The sequence below is a fragment of the Lissotriton vulgaris genome, chromosome 10 (assembly GCF_964263255.1).
Source record: "Lissotriton vulgaris chromosome 10, aLisVul1.2, whole genome shotgun sequence".
Classification (NCBI taxonomy): domain Eukaryota; kingdom Metazoa; phylum Chordata; class Amphibia; order Caudata; family Salamandridae; genus Lissotriton; species Lissotriton vulgaris.
Window position 1 is genome coordinate 167,950,455 of NC_141698.1, and position 14,005 is coordinate 167,964,459.

General features: G+C 43.4%; 1 protein-coding gene across 1 annotated transcript in view; it reads right to left on the reverse strand.

Moving 5' to 3' along the window:
• Window positions 1-14,005, reverse strand: part of LOC147684909 (uromodulin-like) — a 449,835-nt gene that overhangs the window by 275,914 nt on the left and 159,916 nt on the right. The window contains exon 6 of the mRNA XM_086939737.1: window positions 6,569-6,746. Coding sequence (XP_086795863.1) covers window positions 6,569-6,746 — 178 coding nt within the window. The remainder of the gene's footprint in view (window positions 1-6,568; window positions 6,747-14,005) is intronic.

Here is a 14,005-nt window from a genome sequence, read left to right on the forward strand (position 1 = left end):
TTGACGGTTTGGCCCACTCTCTTGGGCTGACCAAACCATCATGCACACTTAGCATATTCTCCAAATGTCTGTGTTGCACAGCTGGGTGGAGAGCATGCCCAAACTCCCAGGCCCTGTCAGATCGGCCAAATGGGCCGGTCAGACCAATCATGACACTGCAGATGCAGCGTTTTGATTGGCTGGGAAACCCTGGAAGCCTGGGTGCTTCCGGTGCTGCCAATATTGAGTGAGAACAGAGACGGCAGTGGCAGCGGCATTCGAAGGTAAGTTTATTTTATTTATTTTTTGCATTCCCCCACCCCACCACCCAATTATGAGGCAGCCTCCACTAGTCAGTGCACCGTAAAATACACCATGGCCTTCATAATGTTTTAAGATGATCATAATGTTTTAAGATGATACGCTTATGAGGATGCATTTTCTAAACTTTACAACAGCTACATCGTACTGTCCAAGGTCAAGGGGGCTCTTTTTTGTCCTGCATTAAGGTACTTGACATTAGTAGTTTATGATGAGGGATGCGGCGCAGCTAAAAGCACGGGGCCAGCGAGAACATCTTACAGCAGTACCAGATAGATTTAGGGACCATATCATGCAAATTCATCGCTTAATTGTTTCTGGGCAATTTTACACAGGTGCTAAGGAATTGTGCATAATTACAGCAAGGAACACTGCAAAAATACTTGCACCAACTGAAGAGTTAAGAATCTAAGGGGGTCATTATGATTGTGGAAGGACAGCCACCGCCGGGCCGGCGGTGGTGGTCCTTTTGCCATCATACAGAAAATTCCCACTGCCAAACTAAGATGGCAGTGGGAATCCCAATGGTTCCGCGGCGGGCGGAAAGTCATGGTTCTGTAAGGCGGTCGTTTTCCGCCCGCCTTGCGGAACCAGGGCGACATTAAGGTGGTGCCGTGCAGGCACCCCCGTAGAGATTACGGTATCCCTTTCCGCTTGTCTTTTTTGCTGTGGATATCCCGTTGCGGGCCCCCTCTGTGTGTGCGGGGGGTGCACTGTACCCCCCCTGCAGTTCAATGCACCAATGGCAGGCACCGCGTGGTGCCTGCCACGTGGTGCAGGGAAATGTGGTGCAAGCACCTTTAACATTGCGGACTGTGATGCAGCCAGCAGCACCACCCGCAGTATTAAAGGCCCAGGATGCGCCTGCCAATATGGCGGGCACAGCCTAATCGCAGTGGTGGGACTGCCACATGTCTGGCGGGAGGTCCCAATCACCACTACGGTGGCCGGCGGACCAAGTCCGCCCGCCATTGTTATCACCCCCTAAATTCTGTTCTGGTCTGTTCTGGTCAGTTTGGGCTGATGATATTCACTTTAGATGCATAGATGTCTGTCACTTGCTCAAAAGTACAGTGCAAAACTAGCAGCCATTGTTAGCCTTACTCATCTGGCCCAGCACTGTATGTATTACAGCTGTGGTCCGTAAATAATAATCATTTGCCACACCATTTTCTCAAAATTGTCCAATGGAGAACACCCCCAATGCTGATGTCGGTCAGGCTTGCTTGCTGTGCTTATGACCTAACACATATCCCCGACTGTTACGCCCCAACACTTTGAAATGTTGCCACTGTACAATTGAAAAAAGTTTGTTCTGAGGGAAGCTAGCAGATAAGACATTGAGCATCATCCAGCTGATTGGAGAAAGGGGTGTAAAAATATATTGAAACACTTTTCTACAAAGAAATAGTAAAAAATGTGTATCATTGTTGTATAACTTTCTTGTATTATTTCTACCTTGTCTCACAACTATTGAGTGAAGTGGAAAGAGGAACGAGGTCTTACCATTCCTCATGGCACTTGGTTTATTATTTGAACAGGTGTGATTGGCAAGTCCATATGTTTCAAATATATATATATATATTTTTAAATCACACATGCATGATCATATTATGTTGGACTGAACATCTGAAAGGCGACGGCGATGCATGAGGGGTCAGATAAGTGCTGAAGAGATGTAGCCAGGGCAGGGCCGGATGGGAACCAAAAGCAGCCCTGGCAATTTTCTCTGACCGGCCCCTGGGGAAGCACTGCCTGGCCCTGGGAGGCTGGAAACGCTTGCTTGCTGCTTTTTCAGCCTCCCAGCGAAATGCCCAATTTCATCCGGCCAGTCCGGCCCTGAGCCAAGGTATGCTTGCACATATATGCACATATATGTTGGTGTTATCCACCAACCCAATCCTTTTCGGAGGAAATCTCTCTTTTTTGTGTGACAATAACCTGTTTGCATCTCCCGATGGGCATATTTCGGTATGTAAATTACTACCCCTTACTGTCACCACTGAGAAACCTTGCAAAACGTAGGCTACTGGCAGCAAGACGTGCTCTTGCACAGTGATGCAAGTCCCCAGACACCCTTCTTGTATTCCTGTGGTGCTTCATTCAAGTTGTGGCTTTTTAATACACTTGAAAAGCTTTCTGCAACGTTTAGTGCTGAACTATCATAATACGAAAATATACGGGCTCCATTTAAAGCTTATGTTACTAGTGACCTTAATGAGCAGCGACGGGAATAATGCTGACCTGATGTTATACGAACGAAGATTAGAAAGGCAAGAGTGCATGGTTCCTACTCCTCTGCTTCAGAACCGTCATGTTATTACACGTTTACTTTCATTCTCTTAAGCTAATGAGTCTCTCAATGATGTAAAGAGTAGACCTTACTCTCAGGAGGTTCTAGGGGAAACCCACACAACCTAGAATATCTAATCTTTATTACTGCATTGATACCTTCCTACTTTAGGACAAATAACTGATGAAGTTGACCACCTTCCTCCAATACATTTTCCTCTTTTATTATCTTTCTCTACATTCTCTTCTTTTATTGCATTCGAAAAATGCAAACTGCTTAACAATCAGTGATGTGTGGGTGTGTGCTCGTGTGTATGCGTGTGTGTGTGTGTGTGGGGGTGTGGGTGTGTGTAAGTGTAAAACTAAAAAAAGCAGGTGGGGGGGTCATAGGGGAAAATTTAACGACCACAGTAGCTCAAACCCCTTAGTCAAATTGCGAAACAAACAAGAGTTACCTGGTCCAATCATTTGCCTACGTGTTGTGTCATGCCCAAAAGACCGCTAGACCAACCTGTCATCACAGTGATAATACTGGGTTCGAAAAATTCCCATCAGCCCACCATTATTGGCGGAGTGTCGTCATGTGGGATGCAGCCCATAAACCTTAATCTCTCCCAATGCACCTGATGATGATGCGGAGATAGGTTTCGGAAGGTACTATTCTGAACCACAGTATTTCAAAGGTAGGACCGATGGAGTGCAGTGCTCGTGAAAAAGAAAACAAGTGTGAGTAAAATTGGCTCCTGTGACAAAAAATATGTTTATTAAGTATTGCCCAGGGTCAAGAGTAAAAACAACGCCTTATAGTCTTAAGGATTAACTATGTCATGGCGTGGTGCATGGAGGTCGACATGTTTCAGCTTGTGAGGACCACTAGTCCAAGCATTCTTCAGGACCGATAGATGTTATGCATCTGCACTATGTGAGAAATTAAAGTGAATTAACATATTGGATTAATCCTACCAGAACTTTGAGCCCAAATTATTCTCTGGTGTTTATCCAACTGGTCGTGATTTTCCTAAGAAGGAAAGACAACTCAGTGTAAGAGACATATGTGATATAATGGTGATTAGAAACACAACACAACAAAAGTAGACAAGGCGGCAAAAAGCTGTTCTCCGCCTATCAGAAGTTACAAAAATCTCCTGATTTGAAATTTGGCTGAATTACAAAATGTTAGTTTATCAATTTTCTACTCACCCAGCATTCTGTGGGAGAACACCTCACCTCACCCGGCACCCACTCGGGAAGAAGGAGGCCCCGCTCTGTTAGAGATGGAAAAGTATAAAGACCTCAAAGATTTACATTGAGGTACAGAGTAAACATACTCTACTAATCCATACATGTATACTAACGAATACCAGTTAATTTAAAAGAGACTCAACCCTAAGAGAGAACATGGTTATGACCAAGCATGGAGGTGACACTGATTATAAAAAATGGTTCTACAAGTTGAATGGTAACAAGAGGGGGTTCTGGCTATGCCTGGCCAGAACAGTGTCTTGAAAGTATAGTATAGATGAGGCCAAAAGAATTTTATAGTGCATAAAGGCCAATAGAATATTCAGTTAAAAAGAATATTCAGTTAAAAAGAAGGAGAAAAGGGACCATCAATAGTATCCCTTATTGCTAGATCTTAAGTTTCCAGGGAGCCATACCTGTCCAATCATGGAGGTGACACTAAAAAGGGCTCTACAAGTTGCATGGCAACATGAGGAGGTTCTGGCTATGCCTAGCCAGAACAGTGTCTTGTAAGCATAATATAGGTGAGGCCAAAAGAATTCATTAGTGCATAAAGGCCAACAGAATATTCAGTAAAGGAGAAAACCAGGATTTTAAATAGTATCCCTTATTACTAGATCTTAAGTTTCCAGGGAGCCATACCTGTCCGTCTGTACCTCAATGGCCAGCGTCCGAGCGGGAGTGGAGGTGGTTTGAGCTGTGTGTACCTACTCCTTAAATACCTGCTCTAATGGAATAATCAGGGACAGCTGACGAAAAACGCGCGAAAACGGCACTTGATTGTAAGGTCTATATTTATTGGGCAAGCGCTGCCTGACTCTCGTATGTAGTGGCGGCGGACCGAATACTAAATGCGCATGTGCAAGTGATCATTACGCTGTCTCCGCGCTTACACTCTAGCGCGTTATATGCTGAGCTACCGAGCAGTGTTAGAGAGATGGCGCATGCGCACAGCGGGCCGCGGTGCGCATGCGCGAAGTCTAGACATCGCTCGCGTGTGTTTACATAATACCAGCGGTCCACGTAAACGCAAACACGGCAACACGTGTATTCGGTCCGCCGCCACTACATACGAGAGTCAGGCAACGCTTGCCCAATAAATATAGACCTTACAATCAAGTGCCGTTTTCGCGCGTTTTTCGTCAGCTGTCCCTGATTATTCCATTAGAGCAGGTATTTAAGGAGTAGGTACACACAGCTCAAACCACCTCCACTCCCGCTCGGATGCTGGCCATTGAGGTACCGACGGACAGGTATGGCTCCCTGGAAACTTAAGATCTAGTAATAAGGGATACTATTTAAAATCCTGGTTTTCTCCTTTACTGAATATTCTGTTGGCCTTTATGCACTAATGAATTCTTTTGGCCTCACCTATATTATGCTTACAAGACACTGTTCTGGCTAGGCATAGCCAGAACCTCCTCATGTTACCATTCAACTTGTAGAGCCATTTTTTAGTGTCACCTCCATGATTGGACAGGTATGGCTCCCTGGAAACTTAAGATCTAGCAACAAGGGATACTATTGATAGTCCTTTTTCTCCTTCTTTTTAACTGAATATTCTTTTTAACTGAATATTCTTTTGGCCTTTATGCACTATAAAATTCTTTTGGCCTCATCTATACTATGCTTTCAAGACACTGTTCTGGCCAGGCATAGCCAGAACCCCCTCTTGTTACCATTCAACTTGTAGAACCATTTTTTATAATCAGTGTCACCTCCATGCTTGGTCATAACCATGTTCTCTCTTAGGGTTGAGTCTCTTTTAAATTAACTGGTATTCGTTAGTATACATGTATGGATTAGTAGAGTATGTTTACTCTGTACCTCAATGTAAATCTTTGAGGTCTTTATACTTTTCCATCTCTAACAGAGCGGGGCCTCCTTCTTCCCGAGTGGGTGCCGGGTGAGGTGAGGTGTTCTCCCACAGAATGCTGGGTGAGTAGAAAATTGATAAACTAACATTTTGTAATTCAGCCAAATTTCAAATCAGGAGATTTTTGTAACTTCTGATAGGCGGAGAACAGCTTTTTGCCGCCTTGTCTACTTTTGTTGTGTTGTGTTTCTAATCACCATTATATCACATATGTCTCTTACACTGAGTTGTCTTTCCTCCTTAGGAAAATCACGACCAGTTGGATAAACACCAGAGAATAATTTGGGCTCAAAGTTCTGGTAGGATTAATCCAATATGTTAATTCACTTTAATTTCTCACATAGTGCAGATGCATAACATCTATCGGTCCTGAAGAATGCTTGGACTAGTGGTCCTCACAAGCTGAAACATGTCGACCTCCATGCACCACGCCATGACATAGTTAATCCTTAAGACTATAAGGCGTTGTTTTTACTCTTGACCCTGGGCAATACTTAATAAACATATTTTTTGTCACAGGAGCCAATTTTACTCACACTTGTTTTCTTTTTCACGAGCACTGCACTCCATCGGTCCTACCTTTGAAATACTGTGGTTCAGAATAGTACCTTCCGAAACCTATCTCCGCATCATCATCAGGTGCATTGGGAGAGATTAAGGTTTATGGGCTGCATCCCACATGACGACACTCCGCCAATAATGGTGGGCTGATGGGAATTTTTCGAACCCAGTATTATCACTGTGATGACATGTTGGTCTAGCGGTCTTTTGGGCATGACACAACACGTAGGCAAATGATTGGACCAGGTAACTCTTGTGTGTAAGTGTACTCTTACATATTGACAGCAGAACACTTACCATTTGGGCCAAAGATTTTACAATAATGAATTAGACCATCAAAAGTCAGGAGGAGTACAGCAAAGGTGTCTTCAACTTCAAATTCAGAATAAAAATCTCCTTCACTATAATCTCCAGAAAACAAAGGAGTTGAACTGTCAACTGGCCTTGCAAGTGTGAAGTCCAAGTACCTAACCACCTAAAAAGAAAACAACGATATTATTGAACACAAATATTTCTTTGCACATCTCTCTTATAGTCACAGAACATAACTACTATGATTTACAGGACTGAAATTACATTTCCTAAAACATACTCCACTGCTCAGCTCCTGGATACCCTCACGGGTGACATGCAGAGCTCTTCAAATCCACCTTACATTACATTACAGTGTGAGAGAGAAGGCCCAGACACATCAGAATAACCATCAAGAATGTAACATTCTATCATTAGTAATATTTTACCTTAATATTTATTTTCAATATTTATAAAAACATGATATTCCAAATTTGAACACAAATATTACCAATTGGAGCATTGTGCCTCTCTGTTATCAATTTTGACCATCCTCAGAGCTGCATTATATATACTAAATTGAACACAGGCAGACATAATATCAGGTTTTGACTGGACAAGCTGTGATACAAAGTACTCTTTTGGCATGCAAATTTCATCATACACACCATTTTATTATCTTTAATATCTGAAGTATAAATTAATGCAAAACCCAATCAAGTGCCTTTATGAACAAAAGATGAATGAATGAAATGTGTATATTTTTGTCTATTCCTTAATGTTATTATAGAATATTTTCGGATATGACGGACTCGAATTGGGCGCCTGCTTTATGCACCTGCAGTGCATAAAGTGAATTAATGTAAACCGACATTCCTCTGAGTAAGTGCTTTGTTTTCAGACAGGACAGCTCAGAAACAATAATCAAACTTGCCTCTTTCTGTCCATGAGGTGGCTGTCCAAAAATAAGCCATTAAGGCATACAAATATCTGTTTCAATGAATTCCCTTTAGTTAATGCAGCCATATATAACAGGTGCGTGACTCTGCACGGAGCCAGCAAGGCAGAGACTTCCAAAAGTGGTAGTTACATGGCCTGCAGGAATGGAGTTCAAGCAAGCCCCCCACAAGTCTGAAAGTGCTATATACAGCAAACTTTCCTGAAGTCGAGCTTTGAGTAGTGATAACGTCACTGTGAAGCTCATGTTTTGTCCTCACAAAATCCATTGGGACGGGCACATTATTTCAAACAGGGGAAGCTTCAAAAGATAGTTACATTCCCAAAACGCATTAACAAATATAATCTGGAATGATTCCTTTGCCCCGTAAAGATACCCAGTGGTGCATGTGACTGCACGCGGCAGCGGTACAGGGGAAAACAGAGAGGCCCACTCGCTTCCACAACGATACACACATGGATACTGTACAGGTACAAAGGCCACGTGCGGTACACGACCCCTATTTAGGTCTCGCCTAGCGAAGCAGTGCATGCGTTGCTCGTTTGTTAGGTCTCGCTTAGCGATGCAGCGCATGTGCTACTCGCTTGCGTGACTGTTGTCGTCGGTTTTGCTTTGGAAGCTCCACCCATGCTTCTGATTGGCGTACATCAAAAATGTGCACTTTTAACTGCAAGGGAGGCATGTTTGTACCCTCCCTGTCTCCTGTTTGCCCTGCCTGCCCAGACAGGAGATGTGCACGCGCAAAGCAGCTCTTTTGCTCACAGCAGACTCAACAGGGCTTTGTTAATTAGGTGTTATATATATAAGTTTCAATTTTTGCATTTTGCTGCATCTCGCCAGTGATGTTGTTTTAAATATGTTACACATGCCGTGCAGTGCTTTGTTTACTACTTTCTTTATTGCGTGGGATGTAAGCTGGAAATCCTAGGGCCCGATTCACAGAACTAACTTAAGACAAAATCCTAAACTTACTACCATTTTGGTATTCACAGAAGGCACTTACTCATTTTGATATTCACAGAAGGCACTTACTCATTTCGGTACTCACAGAAGTTATGAGTCCTAACTTTAGGACTCCTAAATGCCTTCTGTGAATACCGAAAGTCTTAAAGTTAGGATTTTTCTCAGTTTAGGAGTAGTAAAGTTAGGACTCCTACCTTTACTACTCCTAAACGGAGATAAATCCTAACTTTAACACTTTCGGTATTCACAGAAGGCATTCTGTGAATACCAAAATGAGTAAGTGCCTACTGTGAATACCAAAATGAGTAAGTGCCTTCTGTGATAGCCAAAACGGTAGTAAGTTTAGGATTTTGTCTTAAGTTAGTTCTGTGAATTGGACCCTTAGATACAAAAGCAACATGTTGTTACATATTTTTGTCCGTCACAGCTTTTGTTAAGTTGTTCTGCCTTCGCTGACTGCAATCTACTTGCTTTTTGGAGTGCTTTGCATCAACTTCTTGTCGCCTTTGCTTGCCCATATCACAGCATTTGATTTGAAGTTTGTGGCTCATACTCGCTGCTTTTGCTTGCCCTCATCGCACCATTTTATTTTGAGTATCTGTGGTTTTATATGTATCAGTATTACCCAGTCTATGAACAAAATGCCCGAACCTGTTCACTTGCCGCAAAGGCATCTCCGCATACCCACTATTATGTGCTGATGTAATAATGGAATGGAGAAATTCGTTTTTGGGATGTGCCCCCCCTCTCTTCCGCAAACATATTGTGGGGAGGATGCATTGTGTAGCGGGCTGTTAGATCTCATGCCGCTTTTACTTTGCCGATCCGCAGGGCTTTGGTTGGGGTTTGTGGCTTCTAAACGCGAGTTTGTAAATGCTTGTTCGTTTCTTCGCCTCATTTGTTCTCCGGGGAAGCGTTCTCAGGGCAGGTGTACAGGCGGGGCAGGGCACCCGTCTCATATCAGCACACTACAAGGGGTACATATTTCTGATGACTGTTATTGTACTCTGTTGTCTTTACAATACTTTGTTATCCATTTAATCACTTTATTCACGCTTCCCTCTCCACTCGAGCGCCTCACACAGGACACATTTCCAGTCATAAAATGGAATCCAAAAACTGCGCCCAACTTGCAGACAGTAATGCGGCTTCAAATGACATGTTGTATGTTCACTAATTGTTATCCAGCAGAAATGTATGCCTGCATTATCGACCTTAGAAGAAGAAAAGAGTGAGGTCAGTCCCATGGGGATTCGAACCCATGACCTCTGGTGTCCAGGGGTTAACAGCTGGAGAATTAACCATCTGAGCCCTGTCACCGGAAGAGCTAGTTTCCGTCACTGTCACTGTGGGCCTGCACATTTCTTTCAGTGCGCGTCTTTGGGTGTGTACTGTATGGACTGTGTCTCTGGTTTTTACACCCCTTACAATGCTAGAATAAAACTGCCTGTTAAAAGTAAAATAATGAGTGTCTTCATGTGAAAGCATAGTAAAATATGAAGATAGCAGGCAGGCAATATTATAACACAAAACATGGAAATAAAACCACAAAAGAAATAACACTGGTACCCGACTTAGTATTTGAGTGTGTATTTACATGAGAAAAAACCTGTTAAGAAAATAAGGCAATAAGCAAACATAAAATAACCAGTAGATGGCGCACTGAATACAGCTACACGGATGTAAAACAGAACAATAAACAGTATTAGGTGCTTCTGAAAGAAAAGAAAAAAATCGAATGATGACGTTGGGAAGAAAAATTGTCCAGAACCAAGAGAAATAGTCAGTGTCAAATAGCTGCATGTTAACGTTATTGAAGAGTCCAAAGGAATAAATCAGACGTTGTATGGACAAATCCACCGATAATACACTGTACTGCAATGGAAGATGATAACAAGCATTGGAAATGCAATAGGTCTCGGATTTATTTGAGTTAGAGCTAATGGCATTGTAAATGGCAATGTCTTTTAGCCATGTGTTATGGAGTGTATGCATGTGGTGTGTAATGGAATTATGTGGTTTGGATTGGAATTGTTCACCCTGCACACTCACAAACTGTTCACCTTGCACACTCACAAACTGTTCATCCTGCACGCTCACACACTGTTCACCCTGCACGCTCACACACTGTTCACCCTACATGCTCACACACTGCTCACCCTGCACGCTCACACACTGCTCACCCTACACACTCACACACTGCTCACCCTACACACTCACACACTTCGCACTCTTCACTCACTACTCTGCACTTACTACTCTGCACTCACTACTCTGCACTCACTACTCTGCACTCACTACTCTGCACTCACTACTCACTACTTTGCACACACTACTCACTACTCTGCACTCACTACTCACTACTCTGCACTCACTTCTCTGCACTCACCACTCACTACTCTGCACTCACCACTCAGTACTCTGCACTCACTACTCTGCACTCACTACACTGCACTCACTACACTGCACTCACTACACTGCACTCACTACTCACTACTCACTACTCTGCACTCACTACTCACTACTCTGCACTCACTACTCTGCACTCACTACTCTGCACTCACTACTCTGCACTCACCACTCACTACTCTGCACTCACCACTCACTACTCTGCACTCACCACTCACTACACTGCACTCACTACACTGCACTCACTACACTGCACTCACTACTCTGCACTCACTACTCTGCACTCACTACTCACTACTCACCACTCTGCACTCACCACTCTGCACTCACCACTCTGCACTCACCACTCTACACTCACCACTCTACACTCACCTCTCACTCAAGTCCATGCAATTAGAGGACATAACATTCTGAACAAGCACCTACCTCTCAGTGCCCTCACTGCCTTGCGAAACTTCTCGATGCCGTCCAGGAAGAGAGCAGTGATCGGCGCGCGGCGGGGACGCTGGCGACGTGAGCGTGCGCGCGACTGAATCCGTGCGTGGCCAGCACTTGTCGCTCCCTCTCCCATTAGGATTGCTGGGCGCATGCCCAGCTCTTGTCTCCTTTTGTCAGCTTTGGCGGCTGACATGATTACAATAGTTCTCTGCCGAGAACGCGCTTCGCGCGTCTCTAAGCCGAGACCTAAAAAGTACCTTCATAATTCCAATGCTCGATGAAGGTGAAGTTCCCACAATATGATTTTACACACGATGCAGCAGCAACACCGATGTAGGACGTGGTTGAGAATGCAATGCAGACGTGGATGATCGAGATATCAGGTAAACGCAAAATGGAGGCACGCTACGTGCGTCATAGTACCGGGTGGCTCCTGGCGCACAGAGGTATGAATAAGGAGCGTAATCAGAGTAATCGGCTTCATGAAGAGAGAAGAACGTAACAGAGACATGGTGCATGCACGAGACACCGAAGCAGGTGAGGTGCGCGTGCTTGTAAAATTTGAATGAAGCAGTGCCTTTAGTTTTCCTCAGGAGAAAAGAAAAAATGCGGTAATTTGTCCCCAAAAAAATTACAGTTTTTACTTGCCAAAAAAAAAAAACATGAAGGAATACACCGCATAATGCCGTCATTTTGAATGAGGAAAACCAATGAAATTAGTACTAAAATGAAATGCAGCCACAGTTCTGAATAAATAACTCTTAAGTGAAAACTGTTCTTGAATAACAGGGTAGAAACTCTGACCTTGGTAAAAATGTATTCAGAAGGTCGTTGAAGGAAAATAAAGCCACAATTTAGATACAGCTCCAAAAAAAAAAAATTACACATAAGTGATAACTGCGCTTGAAAAATATAGTGAAGACTCTGCTCTCATAAATTTACTTATCAAAGTGCCACTTGACTCAAACAATTGGAGAAAACAAAATGTTTAAGTTGTAGAAAGTCGCTGACTCTGATATATACTACACAGAGAAAGCAGAAGGGTGATCAGGCCGACTGTAACTCTATGAAAAATATGATTGAGAGACAGGACTTTGAACAAAAGGGCACTTGATGAGAAGGAGATCATAACACACAGCAGTCACTAGATGAATAGCGTAGTGAAGCCAAGGCAGAGGAGAATATCTAAGAGAACTCACCAAGCTTGTGTAGAAAATTGGCATGCCCGAGTTGAGGCTGACGGTGTCTTTGTCACTGGTGGGGCTGGGGCTGGGGCTGCCAACGGATATTGCTGAGTAGGTACAAGCTTGGGTTCTTTGAAGTAGTTTCGGTCTTTTAAAAATATATAATTGCTGTAGAAGTAAGTCCTTTGAAATAGGATCCACGCAGGTTTTGTAAACCAAATCGTCGCCAATGTTACAATGATGAAAGGTCCAGAGGTGGTAGGTTTCAAGTAGGTATTTATTGTAATACAGAGTTACAGAGGTAAGATATTTAAGTCAGGATAGAAAGTAGGCCAGTAAGTAACTCTGTAAATATGCCCCACCAGGAGCTGTCCTCCTGGCAGCTCAGCCTTCAGTCACCAACTGAATCAGTTCACCCATCCAACATTCCATGACATATACAACATTCCACACAGTTAGGCTAGAGAGCAGAGGAAGAAAGAGGAAGGAGAAATGACCATACAACATCCATGTTTCTCTGATATTAACCCAAACCAGCTCTCCCCATTAATGTCTCGAAGTACACAAGTTTAGCTAATTGCAAGTCAGTTACCAGTTGGCTAGTGAATGCTAAATATTAGGAATGCAATGTAAAAAATACCAAAAATGCAGTAGTTGCAAAAGCTTGTGCCCAAACCAACTACTTTGCGATTTGCATGAAATGCAATTACCAAATTGTGATTACGAAATTGAAATTCACATCTACAGTGTACCAAACAGTTGCAATTAGTGAATAGTTGCAAAAAGTGCATTTTCTAGTCACAAATTACCATCAAGTGAACGCAGTTGGTAACAAGGTGCAAACTATAACAAGCATTTGCAATGCAATAGGTCTCGTATTTGTGAGAGTTTAGGCTATTAACATTGTAAATGACATGCCTTTTATTTATGTTTTAAAAACAAAAACTTAAATAAAAGGTATAATTTATAATGCTAATAGCTCAAACTCAAGTAAATGCATGACCTATTGCATTGCAAATGCTTTTTTTTATAACCCCTGGCTGTGGCCAGCCAGAGGGTGTGCGGTGCATGACATCCGGGGCATAGGTAAGCCCCTATAGTGGCTCACTACATCCCTTTCCCACTTTGCTCTGAATCTTTTACCTGAACCTGGTGTACAACAACGTCCTTGATTGGGCTTGGGATGTGGCCGTAGGTCATACTGCTGAATATGGGGGCTATCCGAGCCAGCTTCCCTACTCCTTTCTCCCAGTGGCGCCACCAGATACCCTTCTCCGGTCACCTGGCCCCTCGATGGTTCACCACACTATTGTCAGTATTGGGGCCTCTAAGTCACCTCAGGGTTCCCTGACTCCAGGCTTTCCTCTCCTTCCATTCTCTCCCGATCATAGACCCCCACCCTTTTAAACCATAAGATGTGCCACCAGTGTGGCATGCCAATGTATTTATTCCAGCAGAAAAAAATGAAGGTTGCTCTTCGGGTCCTCCCCT